A 27,481-nucleotide genomic window follows, 5' to 3' on the forward strand; every position below is an offset into this window, starting at 1 on the left:
GAGGCTTTAACAATAGCACATTCATAGAGACTTATCCCTACCTTTATTTCAAATCATTCTAAGTGATAGATAGAAAGACATGGTCACATCATCCTTTCCAGGAATCATTGGAAGGTGAAACTTTGCATTTCAAGATACAGAAAGCAGTTAAACACTGAGCCTTTGATTTTGGGTGTCTTGGATGTCCAAGCTCATCTTTTAACATTGTCTAAAGCTGTCTAAGATAAAATTCTCTAGTAAATAGCTCTATCTCAACAAAACCAGCATACTCACATGGGACCAACCTTGGGGCTTATAAGGAATGAAACTTGCCACATGAGCAACTATGATAGATCTCAGGCCTTCCTCTACCTCTTTCTCCCTTAGTTCTGCCCAGTCCTTAGGCACTGCAATGTGTCCTCATGGATTAAGATGTAGTTGCTTGCTTTGTTTTTTCCCATAGGCTCTCAAGAATTTATTAGAAAACTCCAAAAAATGTGGCTACAGCAAAAACAAGAAACAGTGCTCCACCCAAGTAGCCAACCTGATGGGAGATTTGAGTCAGTTATATAGAAATCAAAGTACAAGCTTTGTAAAAAACATTATTTCCTACCAGTTTCTCAGAAATGTAGTTGGCAAGTAATGCTCCTCCTAGAATTGCAATGGTTGTTGCAAATAGGTGTCCAGCAATGGCTCCACTTGCCACACCCCATGGAGACTACAGAGTTCATAAATATAAATAATCAATAAAATTCCATGATTGAGATTTTGTGAAAAATGAAAGGAAGACTACGGTTGAGATTTTATAAAATTGCACCTGTGCGGCACCAAGAGCAATTGTTGCAAGCATAGAGCGGTCTCCCCATTCCTAAAAGCATTTAACAATATAGTAAAATGGAATGTGTGCTTCAGAATATAAAATCCTTTAAGACATCCAAATGAAGCTACTAATTTGCTTATGAAAATAGGATTGGGCTACTGTACTATCATTGTGTCATAGCCATGGTATCTTGGTTTGCTGCCTTTTAATTGAAAAGGGAAAAATGGAAAAATCACCCAGACGAAGATAAATTATGGCAGTGGAGACACAAGGATAGGGAGATAGAAGTTGGCATTGCAACAATTTTAGAAAATTTGGATCACCGAGACCATGTCTTGGTTTCAAATTTCCTTTTTTTTTTATAGGCTGCATCATAGTTTCAGATTTTGGATTGACTAACCGTAATGAAAGCAAGCATATATCTTTTAGTTATAATTAGGTGTTGCTAAAAGAAGATGCTTACAGCAAAGAATACAAGGCTAAATGACTTCCAGACGATTTCAAGTGGATTTGTGAGTCGTTTTGACACCTGAAGACATTAAACACAGCATCACTAAAAATAAGAAATTCATTTCTGAAAAAACCTTCACAGAAGGCAGGCTTTAGAAAGACCACCTTTTCCTTCACAAGCTCCTCAGCCTCCACAAATTCATCAAGTTCAGGTCCACTCTTATCGCCACTCTTAACTACAATTGATGGAAGGTCCCATGCATCTTTTATTGACTTGAGGCCAAAGAACATTAAAAGAGTTACTGCTGCATATTCTCCAATTGGCAAGGCTGTTCAGATAATCACAGAACATGATCAGATTACAAGAGACTTAATGATTGACAGGTGCAGGTTCTCAAATAAATAAAAAATGTCATACCGCAAAGAGATGAAAATACTGGAAGGATTTCAAGGTGGATAAATACTTTCTGGTACATGATGCAGTGGCAGCAAGCAAAAACATAAAGAATCAACATGAGCTGAGCAATGCTGATTCACAAGTGTAAAAGACCATCCACAGAGGAAGGTGATCATTAAATTGAAAAAGGAAACTAATAGTCCCAGTCAAGGGTGCAATGTCTACCACAATCCAACATGCTGGCACATCCAAAACAGGGTGTAATTCTTTTAAATGCTGACCAGAATAATATTTAGGTACTTGGGTTAGCCCACATTTTCTGATAATCCAGATGATCATACAAGCATTCCCATATTATATGCCTAAAATCATCTTCCATCATATGGACAACTTTGATACTTTAGTCATAAGCAAAAAAAGAAATATATCCATCAATTTCTAGATGGATGATGAATTGCCATTCTGAGGGTGTTTATATTAGAATCATTTTCAAGACTAATACTCAACTGATTTCATGTGTCTCTATAAAAGGCTTCTAGAAATGGGACCCTTTAATTGCTTAGTTCTATGAAATTTTGTTTGCACATCAACAGATTACCCAGTGAGACAGACTATGCCAGCCCTGTTTGTTAACTGCAGTCCCATCTATGCCTTAACATCTCGTCTGTGTGATGACATGGGAACCAAAAAAAATAAAAAATAAAAAAGGGAAGAGAGGGATGGGAAAGATGATATAGAAAAATAAAAAGAAAGAAAGATGAGAAAATAATTTTCAAAAGCTTCCAGGTCTCCAAAAATGCCATTTTGAGCTAGAACTTTCTTGGCATTCTTTAATAGAAAAAAATAAATGAAAAACAGAATCAGAAGTGAATGCACTTCTGAGAAGTTAAATGTTGCCTTCCATGAAGACAACATGAGAGAGTCTATTGGGATGGAATGATCATATGAAACAAAAGAATAGCTGCACCAGTTTGGCACTATTTGGTTCAAGATAGAATATTACAAAGCATTAGCAACAGTGTTTTAATAGGCTGTACACTTGCACTTCTACTCACAGAAGACAACCAGCCAGAAGTAGAGATGCCAATAACTACAAACTTACTTGTTTGAAATTGAGCAGGCACTGAGTGAAATATCCGTCCTATCACAACTGACAGGATTGTCATAAGTGAAAGAGCACCCATTGATCCCAAAAGAACCTGGTCAATGATTCAGTAGTTCATGAACACAATCAATTTCCAAAAATAAAAACCCACCAATATCTTCCTCCAAACAGCACTTTCAAGATACCAACATCAATTTAAACTCAAATGTTTGTACCAAAAGATCCATACATTCATAAGTTCATATTGAGTGACAAAAAATTTGAACATTTTCATACAATTAAGTCATTCTAGTAGGAAGTGTGGAGGAGTGAAGATGTGGTTTCAATTCTTGGATGCAGCATGTTATGTTGGCCTTCAACCTATATGGGCATGCTATTGGGATCCTTTATTAATGGTAAGCTGGTAAGGGATTCAGTATTGGAATGCATTGAGGGAACGTGAACATCTTGGAAGGGCCAATGTCCACCGCAATATATAATAAAGTCTTGGAAGAGGCAATACCTAAGGAAGACAAACACCTAATGAGACTACCTTTTCAGGTTTACCTATTTATTTATGTCCACCTGTGTAATGCCAGTTTCTTTTTGGAACATATTAGAGCAGTTTCAAAGAAATTAACTGGGGGGATGGGAGAAAACAAGGACAGCTCATCCTTAAAAGCGGTTCACTGTCTGTTTTGCAAGGAAGTTGGAAGGACAAGGCATTAGAATTTATGCATGTAATTAAATATTACTAGGGAAGTGTTTTGGAGGTTTGCAGTTGCAAGAGATAAATAGTGAAAGGAAGAACTTGGTGGTAAATTTGGTGAGGTAGTTGGTGTTATAATGTGGGGAGAGGGGCAAGAGGATTGGGCCTATGAAAAGATATCAAAAAAGTACAGAATGATTTTATTTTCTAACCTGTATTTCTGTGGGAAATGAACTTAGTGTTGAGTTCTAAATTGGTGTAGGAGGCTCCTCTTAGGGATTCCAATCCAGATTTGTTCATCAGTGGTCTTAAACACAGATAAATGGTAGTTGTTTATTGGTACTCAGAGGGGGCAAATGGGTATTGGAACTCAAAATTTCTAAGAGGACACCATAACTAGGAGTTGGAATTGATAAAATCTTTCATGTGATGGATTTCCAATTGTCAAACTCAAGGTGAAAGGGCAGGAAAGTCAATCTGGAGTGGAAAGGAACATTTTTTGGTCAATCTTTTCTACAAGGTGCCATGTAGTGTGGGGGTGTGGGCAATGCCCCTCTAAGAACGGGTTCTTCACATAGGAAATGGCATAGGAGAAGATTCTTATGATCAACCATCTGATGAAGAAAAGGATCATAAGGAAATATTACAAGGAAGCTTTTAAAGCCATGTGTCTCTCCATTGTTGGTGTCTCTAGAGTGCTTCCAGAACAAATGAAGCAGGCTCTGTCTAACTGGTATGAAAACTTCATAGGAAAAAGTAAGAGGAAAGAATGGAAAACAGCCCCTTGGAGATTATTCTGGTGAATCTGGAAGGAGCAGAAGCAGAAAATTCTTTAAGGCTAGGAGCTGTGAAAGCTGAATTTGAATGAGTCATTTATTCCTCGAGGGAATCACCAGGGGAAGTGAGTATAAGGTTCTTGAGTTTTGAGCGTCCCGCTTAATGAGGCTGAGGTTTGCAGCACAATGGAGGCTATGAGGTGCTGATTAGAGGGCAGATGGAGGCATTTTTTCTCACAATCATCCAGAGTTGCAAAGCTTGAGAAGTGGCTTCGACTTATGAAAAGGGAGGCTTTAGTAGAAGAGGACCTCTGTAGATATTTTAAGATGTGAAAGCATGTTTCTCTCTGTAAGAAGGGTGCATTCTGAGGTGTGAAATGAGAGAGAAGGGATGCCATAATAAGGGTTTTAAATAAGACAACCTTTTCTTTTGATTTTTCATTTTTTTCTTTTATATTTAAAAAGTAATCGATGTCGAGTTGTGTGAAGCCTAATTATACTGTACACTTTTTCCCAGGACTGCAAATCAACTTTCATGATAAGGCTGAAGAGGTGGGTGGGTGGGTGTGGGGGGTGGTTTGGATCACCACCCTCTTCCTCCTGTTTGAGGTATTTTAAGTAGTCTACACATACATTAATCTACCCTAATTTTCACATTATACTAGGGATTATTATGATGACTGATTTTAAGAGTGGAAAAAAAAAGAGGAGAGGCGATCATTGCAAGGCATTGGATTACCTTATATATATATATATATATATATATATATATTAATCATATTGAAAATCTGTAGCAACAAAGTGAACATAGCTCTAATATTGAGAGTGAACCATTATAAATCCTGTGTGAGCTTTGCCTTGTGTGGTATTGCTCTCGTAAATAGGGATTTACTCCTAACAATCAGATGTGTTAGGTATTAAGCTCCTGGTGAGCTATTTTTCATTAGACCTCTCTATAGTATTGTCACTATGGTAGAGTTTGTGACTGATTTGTCAAAAATTGTGCACTATCACCGCCATAAAAACCAAACTCCATTTTTCATTAAAATTAACAAGGTACAATTAACCTACAGATTTGAAATTACTACTTATATACTTGCTATTGATTATAATTCACAAGAACAATAGTAGTTTTTTAAAAGGGAAGGGTTAAGGAATTACCCAATGTGAGATATCACGTTTTTCAAGGAGCCTCAAACAACACCTCCGTGCTCCACAAATGAAGGGGGAGCCCGACCACCCTTACCCAAACTTCGTTAGCACTGGAATCCTTGCAAAGACACCCCACCTCAGGGTTCCATCTATCCAAAATAATAACATTCTCCTTAATGTTTCTTAAGCCTCTGGCTAAACACGTTCAGCCTCACTTGATGACTTGAAATCAAACAGCAAGAAACCTCTGCCTATCACAGCTGCGGTGCCCAACTCCTTACGTACTCCAACTCAGGAAAAGGAGCTGAGTTAAGACCCCACCAACCTACCAGACACTGTCTCAACTGATCTAACCTTCCACGCACTTCTCTTTCCCCCACCTCTAACCAAACTGATTGGCCTACCCTTCCCGAGCTTGTCTTAACAGCATCTGCATATGATTTCAGCTCCACCCCTTTCTCCCTCCACTGGACCTTCAAGCCCCCTTTCGCCCTCAACAAATCCTTTGGCCCTTTGGAAACCTGTAAGCCACCTGATGGGGCCACACCAAGACCTCTCAACCTCACGGCCAATGAGTTCCAACCAAAAGACTATCCCTTCCCCTCTGGAAAAATAATGCTACACTTTTTTTATTCAATATCACGAACTGAGTAGAGAATGAACCTTCCTGCCTCATTCAAGCGACGCTCCAACCTATATTTCCTATTCCCCTCCTCCCAGCCAATAGCCCAATCTCGATTATTAGCCTCTCTACAACAAGCTTCTACTCCATCCGGTAAGCACCGTAAACTAACCTCCCCGAATCTAATCCAAGAGGAGACACCTTTGCTTCTCTCCCAAATGCAACCTTTCAACTTTCCTCCCAATCGTCAACCAAAATCTCAAAGGATTTGGATTCCACCACAAAACAACTTCTTCCTCCCCTGGCAACACCAGCTTCACCCCGGCTCTCATCTCTCTTCAAGAAGAGACCAGCACTCCTCAAAGCTTCATATAGAGTTGAACATATGAACTATGCAATTCACCTGAGGTAGAGGGTCCCCCTGTGAATATCAATGATTGTTCCAAGGTAGAGCTATAGCGGAGTTGAGGTTGGAGAAAGGGAACAGAATATTGCCCACGTTGGAGTAAGTGTGGAGTTAACAGCCCTTACAAAAGGTGGACACATATCATGGGTAGTTGGTACTAGGTTTGCATTAGGACATGAGGACACAAGCTAATTTGAAGTGAATTAGATTAGATGAAATCATGAGGAGCCTTTTTTAAACCCAATTGATGAGCCCATACCCCATAGTTAATTTCCATCTTCATGGGTTGCCGATTAAGCTTGGTAAGGGTTATAGGACTTGTAAGGGCAAGGCTCATTCTTTTGAACTTGAGAAGGATGGAGTTAGGCTTAAGGATCTAGCAATTCTTCAAGCATTGTTGATGGGTTGGGTCCCCTTTCCTTTAACAAACCACACACTTTTACATTAATTGGGTTGGGGGGTCCTTTAAAGCTGATGAGAAAAAAGTGAAAGAAGGGTATGTGAAAGGCTGCAAGAAGCTTATCTAGATATTGAGCTTAGCGCTTCTTTAGAGAAGTCTCTCTCTCCTTTACAACATAGGAGCATTGTGACTTGTTTTGATAGGATAGGAGCATTGTGACTTGTGATTAGGCTTTCCATTAAAAAGGAGATTTTTCTACCTTTAGGAAAGATTATGGAGGTTCTGAAGTAGGCGATCTTGCCTCTCAGTGAGGCATCCTTGGTGGAGGTTGATAAGAACTCAAACATAAAATTTTGAGTACTTATTGATGCTAGTACCTTACTTTTAGAATTTGATACATTTTTCTTATGGTTTAGCTTAGTGTTAGGAATAAAGAGAGCAAACAAGAGTGCAAGGCAGTAAATGGAATCTCAAATAGAAGCATGAAAGAAAGGAAGAAGAACAAAAACTGCTAAGTTATGAAGTTTGGAGCACAATCAATCATGAGCAAGAGTGATGAGGAGAAAAGTTTTAGTCTTGGTTCCTCTTCTTATCATTACTATTATTATTTTCCAAAGAAAGATTTGGCAGAGTCTGATTTCCAAAAGAAAATGTGGTGGAATCTAAATGCTACAATTTTTTTGTCTTGGTTCTAAAATTAGGAGGCGCTAAAGATTTGAAGAACCTTAGGGCCATTAACCTAATATGGAGTTTATATAAGGTTTTAGCTAAGCTAAAGGCTACAAGTCAAAGAAAGTGATAAGAACAATGGTGTGAAACATTATGAATACTTTTGTACAAGTAAGAAAAACCTAGATGTGGCTCTTATTGCCAAAAAGGCTACGTACTTGAGACTAGAAAGTTATAGAGAGGTAGTTATTTTTGTAAGTTAGACATTGAAAAATCTTATGACCATTGAAATTAGTGTTTTTTGTTGGCAATACTACATAAAATGGGATTTTGGTAGAAGTGGCATCGATTCAGCTTTGAATCTCAGTGGTGAGGTTTTCAGTTTTGGTGAACACATTATGCCTTGTTTTGAAGTTTGAGGAGTTTGAGATATGGGGACATCTATCCACTTATTTGCTTATTTTGGTGATGAAAGCCCTTAGGAAATGTTTAATTCACAGAAAGTGCTAAATAAAAGGAAACAAAAATTAAGAAAAATGATTTTCTTATGTTCGGATCTCATGGAAAAGGGTGAGGAAAAAACTTCAATAAAGGAAAGGAAAGGAAAGTTTGGGGAAGTGCATTCCTCGATAATTTAATTTTCTTTCACTTGAACTTCTCCATGGATAAACAAAGAAGAGCAAAATTTTATAAATTTTCCTTTCTTATACATACCTTCTCTATATTCCTTCTCTGAAACCTTTCTAGGAATAAACATAACCTTAGTGTTCTCTTGAGAAGGAAAAGTGAGGATGTTTGGTTTAAGGCTTCAAGGAGGAGGTGGGGGAGGAAAGGGAGTGGATGTTCCTCACCTTCTCTTTGCTAACAGCACCTTACTTTTTTGCATACCCTATTCAGGACAGTTGACTTATATGAGTTGGATTCCTCGATGGTTTAAAGCTTCTGCAGGTCTGAAAGTTAATCTAAATACAAATGAATGTTCTAATACAAGAGGGCCCTAATGTAGAGAAGCTTGCTTCTGTGCTAAGCTATAGGATGGGGAAGCTTCCTAACACTTATCTAGGCTTGCTTTTAGAAGTTTCTTTTTAAGTCTTCAATGGTGTGTGATATGGTAGAGGGGAGAATTCACGACAAGTTAGCTCTATGGAAAAGGATATACCTTTCAAAGGATGGGAGACTCACGCCTATTTACTTTATGCCTCTATTTGTTATCCTTGAGTTTGTGGCATTGACATTAGAAAATATACATATATATATATATATATATATATAATTTCCTGTTTTTTTTTTTTTGGGGGGGTGGGGTGGGGGGGGGGGGGGGGGTGTGAATGGGTAGAGTTCTTGAAAAGAAACCCCATCTAGTAAAGTGGTCATCTATTTTGTAGAGAAAAGGGTAGGGGGGTTGGGTTGTCTCTTGTCCTCTCAATAAAGCCTTAGTTGGACAATTGTGCTAGATTTGCAGAAAGAGTTCCTTCTGAGATAGGTCATTTTGGGAAAGCATGGGGAAGAGATGAGAGGCACCAGCTCTCATGTAAAGAGGGAGAGGCAAGATGTCAATGTGTGGAAGACAATAAGAAAAAGATGGGGAGTTTTTAAAGATAGAACAAGATTGTAGTAGCTTATTGGAAGAGAATCTAGGTTTGGAAAGATGTTTGGTGTGATGATTATCCTTTAAAGGACTTTTTTACAGCTTTTTTCTCTTTTGCAGCTTATAAGGATGCTTGGTTGGTTGATGTTTGGGAGGTAATGGGTGCACAAGCCCTTTGAAATTCATACTTCATAAGACATTTTCAAGATTGGGAGTTCGATTAGCATTGAGGGTTTGCTTTAGAGACTTCAAATGTTAGGGGGTGTAGTGGGGAATGGGAATGAGGATAGATCGGTATAGGAGACTAGTAGGAGTATGAAATTCTCGATGAAGTCTTTTTGGTTCTTGTTTGGAGTTAGAAAAAGGAGTGCCTTTTCTCTTAAGGGAAGTGTAGGGCAGTCGGACTCCTTTGGAAGTGGCTTTCTTTCCTTAGGAAGATGCATGGGGAAGGATCCGGACCTTGAACCAGCTAAAAAGAAAAAGGTGGTTTTGGATAAATTATTGTTTTACGAGCAAGAATGTCAAAGAATCAATCAATTGTGGCAAAGCAAAAGTGCTATGACATTTTTGTTCTCTCTTTTCATGGGTTCTCCCTTCACTAAAAGAGTTTCTAATGTGTTATTGAGGAATTTTTGTGGGCAAAAAGAGAAGGAAGGATTGGAAGACAACTCTGTGCCAATTTTGGATAATTTGGTAGAAAGGTAATTGAAGATCCTTTTAAGGAGTTTGGCAATCATATTAATCTCTAAAGGACTCCCTTTCTACCCTTTTCAACTGCTCCCAGTAGTCTCTTCAAGCTAGGCCTCCATCCTTGCTAAACTTCATTGAACAGTGGGGCTCTAAGTAGTGCAGGAGTTTTTGTGGCTTTTATTTGTGTTTCCTTTTTTGCTTTTTGTATAGCTCTTGTGTAGTTGGGGAGCATCCCCTTCTTTTTGTTAGGTGTTTCTAATATATTTATATTGGCACATCAGGATAAAATAAGGTTTGCTGTGTTTAGGGGCGAGTAGGGGAGGAGGCTGGTCGGTCCCTAGTTTGGCCTGCATGTTCTCTATCTTCTTTCAAAGATATCTTATATGCTTCCTACTCACCAAGGTTGTACTCCTAATTCTCGGCGTTTTATAAGAAAATTTCCTTTACCTATAAAAAATTAAATAAAAAAATCTTTCTGTAGCATTTTTAAAAAAGCATATTATATTAACAAACAGAAATGAATAGCAATATATTAATGGTGAGTGCACATTATGACTGCTTATGACATGGAGGACAATTTGATATTTTTATTTTTTTTTATTTTTTTTTGTTTCTTTTGTTGATGAGCAAAAGATAAATAGGATTAAAGTGTCTGACTAAAAGGGTGCAGCCCAAGTATACAGGAAGTGTATAAATAGACCTGAAGTTGAGGAAAAAAGAGAGGAAAAGAAGAAACAACAAGGGTGATCCCCCAGCTCTCACCCAATATATTAATAAAATTAAAAAAAAAGAGGAGTTTAAGAGCCCAAAGGAAACTATAGACTAATCCATAAAAGAATTGAGGAAAACCCTTCCAGTCTCTAATCAGAAAGCTACTCCTTACTGAAAATTGACTGGATTCATCAAAGCTTGGATGTTTTCAAATTTACAGAATATGCCAATCATCTATGAAATTCTGGTATAAGGATATTAATACCCCTGATGGTCAAAACATGTAACAAGTTGGGTACATCCAAGTCATGGGATTTTGAGATTCACAGAATCACAACTAGGACTTTTGTACATCCAATTTAACTTGATTCTAATGTGGCTTTTAAAGTTTGCATTGAGTGATCTTACATTTTTTTTTTGAGTTGTTAACGTGATATTCATTGCAGGTCAATCTCTCAATTTTTTTTTCCAGTGATAGCTAATCTAACATGCTATCAGAACTCCTGTCTTAGAGAGAGGGATACACATAATGGGAACTAACACATTGTTGGCACTTTCCATGACAACTCTAATGTCAGTCAAGATTGATTCCCACTACTAGGGTACGTGTCAAGTTAACATCACAGCAATTAAATGTAAATGGATGATATGGTAGGGGCTGTTTTGGTGTCCTGCTTAATTGTTTAGGCCCTTGTATTTCTTTTTCGTTTTTTCCCTTCTTTTGAAGGATCTCTCACACCTTCTTGCACTTCTAATGTTTTGAAATAATTTATATTTTGTATTTCCAATAAGAAAAAAAAAAAGGCCAATTATTGGGTATGCTAAATGAATCATTTTTCAACATTCTGCTTATCCAAGTGTTCTGTTCAAAGAATTTCAGATTTCTGCATCCTGAACTTCACTAGTTGCAAAATATCAAAATTAAGTGCCACAAATAGAAACGTAGTTTATGGATGACTCAAATTCCATAAAAATAAATGTGTATATTCGTGTGTTGATGTCTCTTTTTGATAAGTCTCCTAAAGATTATGTTTACTGAAAGGAAGTGCAATATGGAATTAAGTGAATTAAGTTTAAATTGACAAGGGACGACATAATGCTGGGGTGAGGGATTGTAATTAGAAAATATCAGCATCTAACATCTAATCACTGCATTTTTTATGGAGACCTTTCCAAGAACCTTATTTTATTCAATGAAATCATTGTTGTGAAGAAAGAGAAAAAGGGAGAATCCCTAATTATTGTTATTGAAAAACTATAAAGAATACACATTGGACTTGGGTATATATATACATGTTAGTGGGACTCACAATACAATAAGGAAAGAAAAGGAAAAGGAAAAGTAAATAACCTAAATAACTATACACTATCTAACACTCCCCCTCAAGTTGGAGCATATATGTTATATACACCAAGCTCGTTACAAATGTATTTAATTCTAGGACCTCTGAGAGATTTAGTAAAAATATCTACTAGTTGATCATTTGAATTGACAAAACCAGTCGCCACACATCCTGATGCAATCTTCTCTCTAATGAAGTGACAGTCAACTTCAAGGTGTTTGGTCCTTTCATGAAAGACTGGATTGGATGCAATATGCAAAGCGGCTTGGTTGTCACAGATGAGCTTCATCTGTTCATCCTTTCCAAATCTCAACTCCCGAAGAAGATGTTTCAACCATATGAGTTCACATGTTGCTAGAGCCATAGCTCGATACTCAGCTTCAGCACTAGGCCACTACATCTTGTTTCTTACTCTTCCAAGATATTAGGTTACCTCCAATAAAAACACAATACCTGGAAGTGGAACGTCTATCTGTGGGTGAGCCAGCCCAATCTGCATCTATGTAACCAACAACTTGGGTATGACCTCTGTTCTCGTACAACACACCTTGGCCTGGTGTGCTTTTGATATATCGAAGAATGCGGATTACAGCATCCCAATGGCTATCCAATGGTGACTGTAGGAATTGACCAACAACACTTACAGGAAAAGAAATGTCTGAACGAGTAATGGTGAGGTAGTTCAGTTTACCTACAAGCCATCGATATCTCCCAGGATCTCGTAAAGGCTCCCCCTGTCCTGGTATAAGTTTGACATTTGGATCCATAGGAGTGTCTACCGGTTTACAGTCTAACATACCGGTTTCTTCCAAGATGTCTAAAGCATACTTCCTTTGGGAAAGAACCACACAAGAACTGGATTGAGCTATCTCAATCCCTAAGAAATACTTGAGTTTCCCTAAGTCTTTAATCTGAAAGTGGGTGAAAAGGTGTTGCTTTAGTTTCTGAATACCATTCTGATCACTGCCTGTAATGACGATGTCGTCCACATAAACTACCAGATAAATACACTGCCCCGAAGAGTTATGATGATAGAAAACGGAATGGTTTGTTGTACTGCAGAACATGCCAAACTCCTGAACAACAGAACTAAAATGGCCGAACCATGCTCGAGGAGATTGTTTCAAGCCATATAGAGAACAACGTAACCTACACACTAAACCAGACTCCCCCTAAGCAACAAAACCAGGTGGTTGCTCCATATAAACTTCCTCAACAAGATCCCCATGAAGGAAAGCATTTTTAATATCTAACTGATAAAGAGGCCAAGAACGCATAGCAGTCATGAAGAACTTGTCAATCTGTGTTCGTTGATCCCCAACATCAGTAGTAAGAGGCATCACGGTCAAGATATCCTCCTTAAGAGAGGCAATCTGGCCAATATAAGTAGATAAACCATGTCTTGTTGTCTGACATTGACAATAGAAGAAGCCACCTTATAAAGACGTTGGATATTATTCGTGTATAGCCCTTTCGCCTGATTCCAAAATTTAAAGCAAGTTTTGTAGGCCCGAAGATGAAGCAGAATCTTAGGATCAACTGATTGCCATAACACACTACATAATTGTGCATCTATCTTCCTCCATTGTACTCTGTCAACCTCAGGGATATCCGCCTCCTGCATAACAAGGTGATCCTCATAACCTTAACCCATAAACCAAAGCTCCACAGAGGCAGATCAGGACAAATAATTTTCACTGCCAATCAATTTCTCTGAAGTAATCATAGGAGATCCAGATATGACAAAGGAAAAAGTGGAACTTTTAGTAGCCATATCTACTTATCTGGTGAACGAAATACATTTGGATCGAAGAGAGCCCTAATACGGTTTATCGCGGACTTCCTAAGACACATGCAGGGCTCGAGGTGGAGAGGAAGTCACCGGAGGTCGCCGGAAAGGCTGTTTAGAAGGCCGGCGGAGACAAAAAACCCCAAAAAATGCACTTTCAGGGCTCGGATGACACAAGCACAGATGGAGGGTGGCTAGACGGCGTCAGGCGAGGCTAGAGATGGAAGTGCGTGGCCAGAAAGAGCTCCACGATCCGGCGCGTGAGATTCAGGCCGCCGGAGAAGAAACGCGCGTCGAAGAAACGCGCGTCGCCGGCGCGTGGCTAAGATTCTCCCTCCGGTGCTTTGAGAAAACTTGAAGATCTCCTCCTTGCGCACCTGATGATATGGTCGGTGTCGAAAAAGGACGTTGCCAGAAAAAGGTCGCCGGCAGTGAGGGTTTTCTGACGGCGGTGAGGGTTTTCTGACAGTGATACGATTGATTGGAAAGCTTTAAGAGATGGGAAGGGTGACCGGAATGAAACACAGTCACTGAAAGATTTCCCAGAATGGATTCACGGATAAACCGGAAATAATTAGGGTTTTTTTCTCCCTTGGCTCTGATACCATGTGAAGAGAGAGAGAAAAAAGGAGAATCCCTAATTATTGTTATTGAAAAACTGTAAAGAATACACATTGGACTTGGGTATATATATACATGTTAGTGGGACCCACAATACAATAAGGAAAGAAAAGGAAAAGGAAAAATAAATAACCTAAATAACTATACACTATCTAACAATTGTCATGTAGGATAGCATTTTAAACTCAATCAATTATTGTTATTGTTATTTTTACAAAGATAAAAAAAGGTTTGTATTGTACAACTTTGAGATATGATGTGGTGCTGACTATGGGTCAGTCCAGGATGATTCAAATCCTATTAATGAAATCCAGTTGTCATTGCATTGGAATTCATCATAGCTGGATCCAATCCGGCCTATGTTTCAAATCCAATTAAACCTATTTTTATATAATAGTTTTAGCTCATGAGACATTCTGAGAATAATTTCGTATTTTTATGTGAAATAGTATATTGTATTACTTAAATAAAAACATAAAGACATTCTATTAATGTGTTCACTATCATGTTAGGCTGTATCTACTGGATCTCAATACTCGCCTTCCGAACATCTGCACAAATGATATTCAAACAGAAACTCATGCACCTCAGTGGTGAAGTATGTGCAAGGTTGCAAGTAAAGGGTGAATTTTTATTTTTTATTTTTTAGTTTTTGCTCCTAAAGTATCAGCTTGCTTCAATTATCTTCAGTAGCTATCTAAATTGGACATTTCACGGTTTATGCTAATGCTAACTACCGAGAGGGAAGCAAGAGAGGCAACTGAAAGGAAAACATACCAGTACTTTCTCATATTGCATGGCCAAGAGAGCAGCAATGAAGAATGTCTGTTTAAGAAAAAAAAAAATTATACAAGATTTAGAATTTCAAATGCATATTTATACAGCAGTCTAAGAAATTAGAAAACAGAAAGTCATGGGAGAGGGGAACCATCCCATCCCAAGTATGAGAAAAACCTTCATTTGGAACTTCTATGGTTCATCCATTCACTTAACAATTGCATCCCCCTTAAATCAAATTAAAAGGTGAAATGAACATGAAAAACAGCAGGATCTTCCAGAAGTTTATGCATATAAAAAATCCCACTAAAAAACCCTAGTTATAGCTATTTGGAGATGCTCTATGAACATTCCTTCCCATTTTGCTTCAATAACTGTCATATTACATTATAAGAATGAACAGTTCCCTTGGAATTTTCAGTAGTTGCCTGTTTAGATGAAGGTTTTGAGTTAATGATCAACAGAACTTCCTTCTCTATGGTCTGAACTACCAACTTAGGTTCTAACCATGACACAAGCTTATGTACAAAGTGAAGGCATTTCAACAGCAATCATAAGGCACAGTCACCAGTGGTTTTGCGGTATTAGTGCCACATTAGAAGATTGAGTTGTGAGTCGAGTTTCACAACTTGCTTTCATCTGAGTTGGGAAATATACTTCATAAAAGTGACACGGAGTGTTTGTTTGTCTGTGTTGCCTTGCCCATGGACTTGGTCCACTCTTCAAAAGTAATCACTAAGAATTAGATTCACATACTTCCATTTAAACTTGAATGCAAATCCTATTGTTTGGTAAAGCACTAATGATTTCTACTACCCCTTTAAGCAATATCCATCTGTTACAATAGGCATTTTACTTGTCCTAATTGAAATATTGTACATATTACTCATGGTTTCTGGATAATGCATCTTTCACTGAAAGAACCAAACCTCATTTATCCACCTAGCTATTGTTTAAAACCTTAAGTATTTATAATAACTTCAGTACATCAACCCAATGGAAAAAAAAAGTTTATTTGAGGTAAGAAAAGAAAATGACTTAAGGAAAAATTGCTGGTCCTGATTTGTTCCATTTCTGGGGGAATGTTATAACTTCTATATGTAACAAGGGTGCATAGTCTTTTAGAATTATTAACAGTATAGAGATGGGGGAGGAAGTGTTAGGGTGGTGTGTTTCTTGTTATCTCTTTCATTCTTCTACTTCTCTCATTTTTCTGTCTAAAGTCTTTTACTGCTGACCTCACATGGAATCAAAGCTCTGGTTCCTAGAGCTTTTGGGGTCAAACCTCCCTTAGCAACATTTATTTTTTCTTCATTTGTCCATCCACTGTCTCTTAGTTTGTCTGCCTGTCCACATGTAAAAAGGGGTCATAATGAGGGCAAGTGTTAGCTTGACACCACCCATCCCCCTTTAGGATCCAATGATAGTTTAACAATAATGACAAACCTACCAAATACAAACAGAAAAAGGCAAGAAATAAAACATCCTGAAGTAGTCAAGCTAAGCAAGCAATTTATTGATAGTTTCAAATGGCAATAGATAAAGAAAGTGAACTAGAGGTCAAAACAAAAATGAACTAACCATCAAAGACTCATGCACATCTATAAATAGTTTCCAGTGAATTGAATTTAAAAGCACAACAGAAAATAAGCATTTGGCACTGGTAGATTAGTTACCTTATCTCCAATTTCAGAAACAAATATCAATGTGAATGCAGCAGTGAAGCCCGACTTTGCAATTGCAGCTAAAAGTGATGAAGGTCCTCCTTTTGTAAAGGTAATCAGTGAGAATACTAAGGCACATCCAAATAACACAATAGCTATAGAGAGAGGATAAGGAATTCGATCGGGAGGTTTCTCACTGCCAAATCACAAAAGTATATATCTTGAGTTTGGACTAAATCAAGAAGTTAGTGTCATGACATAAGTAGTTAAACATATGATGACTTCAAATGCATTGAATTACATACCATATAAATCATTCCACCAGTAAAAGAAGTTGAAGAAAGGAATGGTTTGCGGGTATTAAAACAGGTTCTCATTGTAAATTCAAACTAAAACTTAAACCTTTTATCTGAATAAACTTACAACTAGGCTTTAAGTAGTAATAAAGTTGTTCTTGTCAAGAAAATTATTCTCTGATGTTCTTGTGGTTTAGACGAATGTAACTTTCAGACAAAGGAAAGGGCTGAGAACAGGGTTCGAAGTATCGGCTGAGACCAGTATGATTCGGCTGAGTCATATCCACCTTGGCCAAGCCTGCTACGAAACTGATATCCGAGTTTGACTCAGAGATGGTCTGGATCGATTCGTAATGAGAAGCAGCCTGGAACTTGAGCCTAGAGGAGAATCAATCGCAGATGGTTTTATTCCCATTCACCCAATTGCAGAGAAAGAAAAAAAAATGTGTTGAAAGAGAAGAAGAGGATGGGGATGATGGTTTTATTCCCATTCACCTAGTTGCAAAGAAAAAAAAATGGGTTTGAAAGATAAGAAGAGGACAGGGAGGAAGGCTTTATTCCCATTCACACATTGGTAGAGAAAAAAAAGGGGTTTGAAAGAGAGAAAGAGGATGGAGAGGATGGTTTTATTCCCATTCACCCAATTGTTAGAGAAAGAAAAAAAAGGGTTTGAAAGAGAAATGGGTATCAGGTAATGAGGTAATGGGTTTACTCATGGATGTTTAGGTATTTATAAAATGGGTAATGAACATAGTGGTATTTATACCATGGGTATTGATATAATAAGATAAATAGAAATGTAAATACAATTTATAAGAATTTAATTTAATTATATTTTAAATAAATTATTAACTTTTTTAATACAATTAAATAAGTTGTATAAATTAAATTTTTTAAATAGCATATTATTAAAAAAATTAACAGTCACTTTTAATATTAACAATTGAAAAATTTTATAATTAATTAAATTTAACATGAAGATATTAAATAAAAGAACTTTTCATATTAAAAACTCATAAACATATTTTTATATTTATTTAAATAATATTAAATATAATTAAACTTACAATTTTATAAATAAAAAAAAAAGTATATTTAATTGTATATATTATGTGTATCGGATGATACCAATTTGAAATACTGAGACCGATGTGCCTCAAGACCTCTTGAGTCAATGACTGAGACTGCGACTTTGAACCATGACTGAGAAATACTATCCAATTAACATTCTTATATTTCTACAAGAGAATCATGCAGAGCAACTGGAGGAAGAGTAGTTCTTTAATTTATACAAATGAAGCTCACTGAACTAATTTCATGGTTATAACAATTGACAGGATTATATTAGCTTGCCTCATCAGAATGGAAGGAATTCTATATCAGAAACTGAAAAGATTAAATTAAGAGAATTCTTAGATCCACACCTTCATTCAGTCATGCAAATGCTGGAGTATGTCTTTCAACTTGACTGACATCCATTGAGGCCAAAATTTGTGCATCAAAGAAACTATATTGCAGTTAAAGTTCATGTGTTGAAACTATTAATGCCAACAACATGCATCTTAGGAGTTGATTCCACATGAAAAATAGCATCAGTTAGTACCATCAAAATCAATTTGTCACTCACATGTTAGATGAACTGTCGCTGGGTGGACCATTGACAAAGATTTTTTGGTTGTCATTTTCTCCCTTTCCTTCATAGCCACCAGATCCGGTACCTACATTGGATGCTTGGGCTCTGATTGTGCCACATACTGACTTCAACCTTGATACATCTCTACATCTCACTATAAACAAGTCAGGCAAATAATTACCTAATGTTGCTCCACAAGCACATATAAAAATAGTTAAGATATCACAGCACAAAAACAGAGATACGTGTTAGAAAATATACACGTCTTTTCAAGAAACAGTTCCAGTACTAGACTGACTCATAACTCATCTAAACTTGTCCTCACTGTCTGTGACTGGTTTCATGAATTCGCTAATTTCAATCAACAGTACAGAAAATAAAATGTTTTAAGTAAATTAATGTCTTTGTCTATGAAAGAAAATTTCATCATAGAATTGGGGGCTCAACCTATGGAATTGAAAGTTCTGAATCATGTTGTTCAAGAAGGAATTATCAGTGCAGCCAGAACAAAGATTTTAGACGGATGAATAGAGGAATCCTAAAATTTCAGTCGCAACCTTACAAATTTGGAGATTGAGGACTTGAAAATACTCAAGTCATCTCTCACTTGTGCACACTTGTTTTTATCTACCATAGATGCGAGAGATCATTGACCTTGTTAGGATTATTCAATCATTCTTCATGGCTTTGTCCAATATATCAGATATAGTTCCTTTCTCCCTAGCCAAATTTATATGAAAATCTGAAGTCCCATCTAACGTCAAGATCTCTACTTGGTTAGTGGCACACAAGAAGGTAAATACAAATGACATGCAATAGTTGAGAAGACCTTTCAAATCCCTTAGTCCTAATTGGTACATTTTATATAAGGGAGGTGGAGGGTCAATTGAGCATCTATTTCTACATTGTCTGATAACTTTAGGGCTCTGATGCAGTCTATTCAAATAAGTCAAGATTGATTAGGTTCCACCCAGGAGTATTTGCGATATGATAATCATTTCATATAAGGGTTTGAAGAGCTCCATTAAAGGCAAAACCATTTGAAAGATCGCTTGTTCAATTCACTTTGGATAGTATGGTGAGAGAGAAATACTAGAACTTTAGAATAAGTGGAGAACGTTAGAGAAATTGTGGGATTTACTTCACTTCTATTCCTCTTTCTAGGCCTCTTGCACCAAGGCTTTTAAAGACATTCCTCTCAATGTTATTCAACTCAATTGACATTTGGTGTACAAATCTAAAGGGTTGAGAGGAGCTTAGTTAGGACTTGAGGAGATGGCATCTTTGTAACTTATTTTGTAGTCTAAACCTTTTGTGTAGACTCCTTGCATAGTGGAGTTTTTTGGAAAATAGAAGATCCTGTTGAGATATTGTCTAATTCTTAGAGATTTGCTAGCTATTTTATTCTATAAATGTAGAATTAGTCAACTCCTATAAATTTGGAAAGTTTGGTTGTAGGTTAGCCAAAGTAGTTATTTGTTCCCATTATTTTGTCTTGTATTTCATATAAGAAGGAATCGTGTAAAGCATTTTAATATTGAGTTAATGAACAGAAATTATTCCTCCAAATATTTCTCTCTCTTTTTATGATATTAGACCAAGGATTTGATTATTGACTCTTTCTAAAAGAAACCCTAAGACCTAGTCCACAAAAGCCTCCTTAGCCAACCTATACCCTTTTTTCCACAAAAGCCTCCTTCTCTTACTAACTCGACAAAAAACATTGAAAACCAAGCCTCCAATTTTGATTCGCAGTCTGTCCAGATCACCACTATCCATTTGAATGGTGATAATTTTCTAAGTAGGTTTTAGTCTATTCAATTGTATATTCGAGGGAGAGGGAAAATCGAATATTTTGACTGGAGATAGGAAGGTATCAGCAAAGGAGAGCCCAACTTATGCGAATTGGGATGCAGAAAATTCCATGGACATGACATGGCTTGTGAGTTCCATGGATGAAGACATTAACTCCCAACTGTATTTTCTATCCAATGACTAAGGAACTTTGGGACAATATCAACAGATGTACTTTGATCTGGGTAATCAATCCAAGGTTTATGAATTGACATTGAAACTTGGTGGGATCCAACAAGGAGAAGCTAGTGTCACAAAGTACTTCAATTCCCTAATATGGTTGTGGCAAGACCTGAATTTGCTCAATGATTATGAATGGAAATCTACAGAGGACTACAATCACAACAAGAAAATAGTGGAGGACAATCGCATCTTCAAGTTTCTTGTTGGGCCCAACATTGAATTTGATTGAGGGGAAGAATAATAGGTAGCAAAGTATTTTCTGAAGAATTGAGGAGAGAAATTTGAAGTGTCCTTCAAAGGTTACCACTTTATCGGGAAAAAAATGGTTTGTGACTTTTATAGATAATCACACTCGGTTATGTTGGGTATATTTAATGAGTGAAAAATCTGAAGTCGAAAAATTGTTCAAAGATATTTACAATATGGTTGAAAATCAATTTCAAACAAAAATTAGTATGTTTCACTCTAATAATGGAACAAAATATTTTAATGAATACTTGGGAAGTTTTTTGAAAGAAAAAGGTATCGAACATCAATCTACATGTTGTGATACTCCTCAACAAAATGGAATTACTAAGAGAAAAAATAAACATTTACTTGAAATGGCTCATGCCATAATGTTTTATATGCATGTTCCAAACTATTTATAGGGAGAAGCTGTTTTAACAGCATCCTATTTGATTAAGAGGATGCTTACCCAAGTTTTAAAATATATCACACCTTTAGAGTGCCTCAAAATTTTTTTTCCAGAATCTAGAATATAATTTGATTTGCCATTAAAAGTTTTCAGCTGAACAGTATTTGTTTACATACCCAACAAATTTCAATCTAAACTTGATTTTAGAGTTCAAAAATGTATATTCATGGGTTATACTCTAAACAAAAAGGGATACAAGTGTTACAATCCTCAAACCAGAAAAATCCTTGTAAATATGGATGCCTCCTTTTTGGAAAATCAATCTTACTTTAGCAAAAATTATCTTCAGGGAGAGAGAGAGATAAGAAGACAATTTTTGGGACATTTTTGTTCCTCTACCTGATTCAATTCTTCCCAATTCCACTTCTCCCATTTTTTTCTCCTATTCTTTCTAAAACAAAAACTCAAGAACAATTTGTTCAAGATATTGGAAATAAAGGAAATCCTAGTCAATTGCCAAGTATAGATGTATCACAAATAGGGGGAGAAATACCACAAAAGGATCAAAACAACCCGAATTCTTAGAGATTTGCTAGCTGCTTTATTCTGCAAATATAAAATTAGTCAACTCCTGTAAATTACGAAAGTTTGGTTGTAGGTTAGCCGGAGTAGTTATTTAGTTCCTATTATTGTACCTTGGATTTCCTATAAGTAGGAATTGTGTAAAGCATTTAATATTGGGTCAATACACAAAAATTATTCCCCCAAATATTTCTCTCTATTTTTAAAGTTCAATCACATTTTGATTAGGCTTTTGTAATTGTGGGGAGGGTCCCTCATCCTTCTTAAGTTCTTTTTAACCTTAATAAATGCATCTTTTGTTTTTGATAAAAAAAATAGGAACACAAAAAAATTATTGAATAAAAATGAATATATTCACTGATGTTAAAGGCAGCAGCAATTGAAGACAAGGTAAATAGTGTGGTCAACACGATATGAAGAAACATGATTTCAAGGATTTAGGAGAGAGCATCGTTCTACTTAAAACTAAATAGCTAAAATGGAATCGTATGGCTGACCTTGATAATTTCTTATTCCCCCCTTTCTATAGGCAACCTTAGAAAGTTGGTAAAAGTTTTGTTATGCATTTTTTTACGGGCAAAGAAATCTTATTTAGAAAAGCAATGAGAAAAATGGTGCAACGTAAGTAGAAAAGGAGTACACAAGAGGGCATAAGAAAAGACAAAACCAACACTCTAAAAAGATCCCATCCAATTAATAAAATCAAAGCAAGGAACAAAAATCATTGCCCCCCAGCCTTTCTAGAACAAAAAGAAAAGAAAAGGTTAGTTTTGCATATATTATGGCCTTAGAGAACTATTAGATAACCAATTTTCATAAAAGCTTAAGGAAGTGAGCACACATCTATGATCCTTACAAATAATTTGACAAATAAATAGATCGGCCAACGACTTCAACCTAAGACCTCCAGCTAACCAGAGCTCTAATAACATGTGAAGTTAACAACTTTCCTAAAAGCTTAAATATACTGTGCTCTAATTGAGAAAATAAACATGCAATGAGATTTAAACTAATAGCCTCATAACCTCCTACTAATGAAGTTCTAATACCATAACTATGATCAAATAATTAGATAGATAAATAGATGGAAAAGGACTTGAACCCAAGACCTCTAGTTAATGAAAGCTCTTATACCATGTTAGACAACTAATTTTCCTAAAAGCTTAAACTGTTAGGATTTGAGTCCACAATCCGTGTCATGTTATAATACTAACAATTTAAGCTTTTTAGTCAATTAGTAGCCTAGCATGGTGTCAACTATATGATAGTCTTGAGTTTGTATCTCTCTTACCATTTATTCTCCCATCTATTTATCTTTAATCCATAACTGCTACTGCATATGGGTTTGCACATGAGCGAGGGTGTTAGCCTAGTATACATTATAATAAAAGACTCCTTTAGCAACAGAACCAAATGCTCCAAGCTTTTAAAAGTTTCACTATTGCTCTTGTCAAATGTTTCAAAACAAGATTAATAGAGTTGTATCTTAACTTTCTTATGCTTCTTATCTACAAAGCCACGTTCCACTTTAATAAAACCTTCTTGCTCAAACGTAAAAAGCAACCATGAAAGGATAAGAGAAATAAAGACAAGTGATACAACCTCCTACCTTTACCACAACGTATTAACAAGTGGCTGGTTGATTCCCCAGGACAAAGGCAACACCAATTGCCTAGATACCACCCTCTTCTCTTGAGCCAGTATATTGTCAGAATTTTTTCCACCATTGCATCCAAGTGAAGAAAAACCCACTTTTGCAGCCCAAGAACTATAAACACCCTTAGTAGAGAATAGAACTCTATTAGACTCCAAAGAGAAATAGAAAGATTTAACATTGAACCACCCACCCTTAGAACATATCTTATCCTCTTGATCCTTTAGCACATCACTAACTTCTGAAATTGTTTTTGAACCGCTTGTTCTGAAAATAAAATAGGGTGCTTCCTATTCTCACCTAATCTTCATCAACAAAATAAAAGAATGATCAAAGAGTCCTACCTCATCAATAGACACAACATCACTTTTGAGAAACTCTCCAATCCCCAAACAAAAAGTAGTCAAATCTCAACATCACCACCATACCAACTCACCCCTTAAAAATGGAAGATCTAGCAAATTAAATTCCTCAATGAAATAAATAAAGCACCTCCTACATACAGACTATTAGAACAGTTTCTTCTTTCATACAAGAATCTAACCACATTAACCACCCTACCCTTACCCCCGCCCCCCCCACAAAAGCAAATCTCCAAGCTTTGCACATTTTTAGTCACATGGTCTCTAAATGAAATATGGTGTCTCTTATTCTCACTCCACCATCATACAAGAAAACCAAAGATTAGAGACCTATCCTGGCAACAAGCACCACATCATATTTGATAATCGACTCTCCTAATCTCCTAAACTAGGAAGTGGTCAAATCTCAACAAAAAGATACAAAACTCACCACCACACTAAGTAAAGTTACCTCCAAAAACAAAAATCTAACAAATTAAATTCCTCAATAAAGTTAGTAAAGAATACTATAATATACAAAGTCGAAAGCAATTTCTTCTTTCATGCAGGAATCTAACCACATTAAACCCACTTCAATTTCTTCTTTCATGTGGGAATCTAACCACATTTTTTTTTTTTTTTTATATAACCGAGGAACATTCCACTGTCAAGCCTTTAAGACTCTCCATGGGGACCCAAACCTTGAGGTGTTGACTACCCCGCAACAACCAGTATTGGGTAAATTCAAGGTATCATCAGTGGCAAGATTTGAACCCAAAACCATGTGCCACTTACTACTAGAGTGTTTGCCCTAACCAACTGGGCTACCCTAGTAGGTGGGAATCTAACCACATTAAACCGACTTCCCCACACCCTCACATCTCCCCTACCAAATGCACAAAGGATCTTCCAAGAAGCTCTTAACATCCCCCAAACCTTCCAAGAGGCTTCATGCTACCTTCTTAAAACTAAAGTATACAACTCAGGTAACATCCAGATAAAGTTAGACTCAAAACATTTAAATCAGCAATAAATGGAGGATACATCCTCATCCTTACCAGCTCCAAAACCCAATTATCCCGAAATATGACCACATCTCCTGCTACTCCCCTAGCATCTAAAGAGCTCCACTCAAATAACTTGCCCACTCCAAGACTTCTCACCATCTAAAGTGACATAGAATCTATTTGGTTTCTTGCAAGCAAACCCAAACAGCTTTTTGGTAGCAGATTAGGGATTTAACTGCCTTCCCCTTCTCAGCATCACTGAAGCCTCGAACATCGCAGAAGATTATTCAGATTGTAATTGGATGAGAGAAGCTAATTCCCAACCAGCTCTCCCATTAGCCCCTATTGCTTCTATAATTCTTTGAGCATTTAAACTTGCACAACTCCCTCTTTTTTTGACTTATGGTCAAGTGTGTTCAACATTCTTTTGACCACAAATTCAAGATCTTCTAAAAGTTAATTATTAGACATCATTGGTATTTAGGACCAGTAGTTCCTTACAATGTCTATCCTATGTTAAAATTGTTTAAGATATTGGTTGCCTGTGCTTATAAGTGATAAGAGTAATTTTAAGGCTGAGAAATTCCAGCAATAAAATTTTAGACATTCTAGACTTCAACAAGCGGCTAAATAGCAGCAGACTCTCAAATAGGGTGGCTAGTTTTTATCCCCATTTGAAATTCCGGTTCAGCTCAGATTCAGGTCAGACAATTTTTTACCCTGGATATTATTCAATCCAAGACCAATTAAAAACTGGTCTTTTACCACTTCAGATCTACAAGTATGAGAATGTACTGAAGAGCCACAACTTTAATAAAGGGAAGATACAATATCCTAGAAAAGACATCCAAAGGTCATTTATAAATTAGCAATCTCAAATGAATCTGAGGCACCAAAAGGTCATTTTCTTATCCTAAGGCAACACAAAAGCATGCAATTCTAACTTTTCATCAGACCCCAACAACTCTATCCACCACTTCTCATACATCTCCATGACCACCAAGAAAACCCAACGAAGCCAAAGAACTCATTCCTTAAACCCACTTGGACCCGAAGAGTGATGTACTTTTGACCGAGATTAAATTCAACTCCCTCTAAAACCTCCCAAGCTAGAAAACTCAAAACCTTAATTCAAAAAGTACACTACAACTGCCATAAACACCAATAATTGATAGACTTCAATCAACTGATTCCTGCTCAATTGACCCAAATACCTCAAATTCCAATTCTTTGAAACCATAAGAAAATCAAACCAGAAAAATGAAGAAAAAATAATTGGGAACTTACGTGAAGATGGAATGGTTCTTCTGGATAGAATAGCACAGCAAGGAAATGAATCTACCAAAGCTAGTAATGGAAGCTTCCTTCTTGAAACAATTGATGTATCAAGAACCTGTCCCTGCCTCTGCATTTCTTTCAATTTTCCTTTTTTTCTTCTTGGAAAATTGAAACTGTTCTTACAAATGCATTCTCATTCAATTCATCATAACCCTAATTTTTAGTTTGCGAATCTTCAACTCGATGACTCCAGAATTCGTGAGAGTGCAGCATGGAGAGGAGTGTGTCCCTCGCACCCTCGCTCTCCTGGATCTAAATATTTAGTGGGTGGGGCTCTTAGAGGCTGCCACGTGTATTAAGGTAGATAAAGTGTGGAACTCATACTAATTTTTATTCCGGCCGAAAGACTTTCCGCTCTTCTTGGAGTGGCGAGAGTTGTGGGTCGGTAATTAATTCTCAAATCGTTCAAGTTATATTAGAAATTATATTTAGTGACTTACATAACCTTTATAATGGGCTTGATCCACTAATACTAGGTTCGTTTAAATTTTGATTAGTAACGGCATATATTTCACCTTACCTCTTTCATTCATTCCCTTAAAAAGGCCTTTTCAACTATGGAAATGTTATAATTAAACTTAGATATAGTCATACATCCCAAGTTATAATGTTATTGGTGTGATGTACTCCCCAACTTGAGCAATGTTTCCACCACCTATAGATCCCAAAATTTCTTTAGACTCCTCCACAATAAAGTCAATATAATTGATATGGATTGAACAAAGTATTAATATATATATATATATATATATATATATATATTATATATATATATATATATATATATATATGGAATTGAGAATAAAAGGTGAAAGTAGAAGCGCTAACGGCTTTTTGGCCAAATTATGATCAAGAAGATTCGTCTTTCCTCCTCGCATGTTCTATTTTTGGAGTTTTAGGCACATATAAGTAAGAAGGTTAATTGAAGTCAATTGAGTAACCATAATTATGTAAGTTAGGCTACTGAATCACTCATTATTCGCGATGAATATAACAAGGCCCATGTTCGTAGAGAATATACAATAAAGCTTGTATTCACCATAAATGTGAACAACACTTTGGCAACCCATTTGCTAATATCATGAAATGTTCGACACCATAATGGGTATTATTGGAATATCACTAGGTGAGCTTAGGGTGAGCCTTGGGGATAAGAAAAGTTCTTAAGTATCCTAGGATGTGTTTAAAATGGGTCTAAGTGTGCCCAAGTGTTACCTAAATAAGCTATCCTAGATAAGCATCACAAAGGGTTTAAGTGTACTACCCAAAATTGCATCTAAATGTGTCTAGTCTGTTGTTCTAAAAGAAA

The 27,481-nt window shown here is 36.6% G+C and overlaps 1 protein-coding gene across 1 annotated transcript; it reads right to left on the reverse strand.

Moving 5' to 3' along the window:
- LOC117914976 (protein PAM71-homolog, chloroplastic-like) lies at positions 1-26,416 on the reverse strand. Its single transcript, XM_034830512.1, has 10 exons — positions 26,122-26,416; positions 18,571-18,730; positions 16,660-16,843; positions 14,984-15,031; positions 2,749-2,845; positions 1,415-1,578; positions 1,263-1,328; positions 797-847; positions 593-697; positions 1-523 (listed from the first exon to the last, which is right to left on the reverse strand). The coding sequence occupies exons 1-10, from the start codon at positions 26,243-26,245 to the stop codon at positions 458-460; spliced, it is 1,065 nt and encodes a 354-aa protein (XP_034686403.1). The 5' UTR covers positions 26,246-26,416; the 3' UTR covers positions 1-457.
- Between the last annotated feature and the right edge of the window lie 1,065 nt (positions 26,417-27,481).

The sequence above is a fragment of the Vitis riparia genome, chromosome 5 (assembly GCF_004353265.1).
Source record: "Vitis riparia cultivar Riparia Gloire de Montpellier isolate 1030 chromosome 5, EGFV_Vit.rip_1.0, whole genome shotgun sequence".
Classification (NCBI taxonomy): Eukaryota; Viridiplantae; Streptophyta; class Magnoliopsida; order Vitales; family Vitaceae; genus Vitis; species Vitis riparia.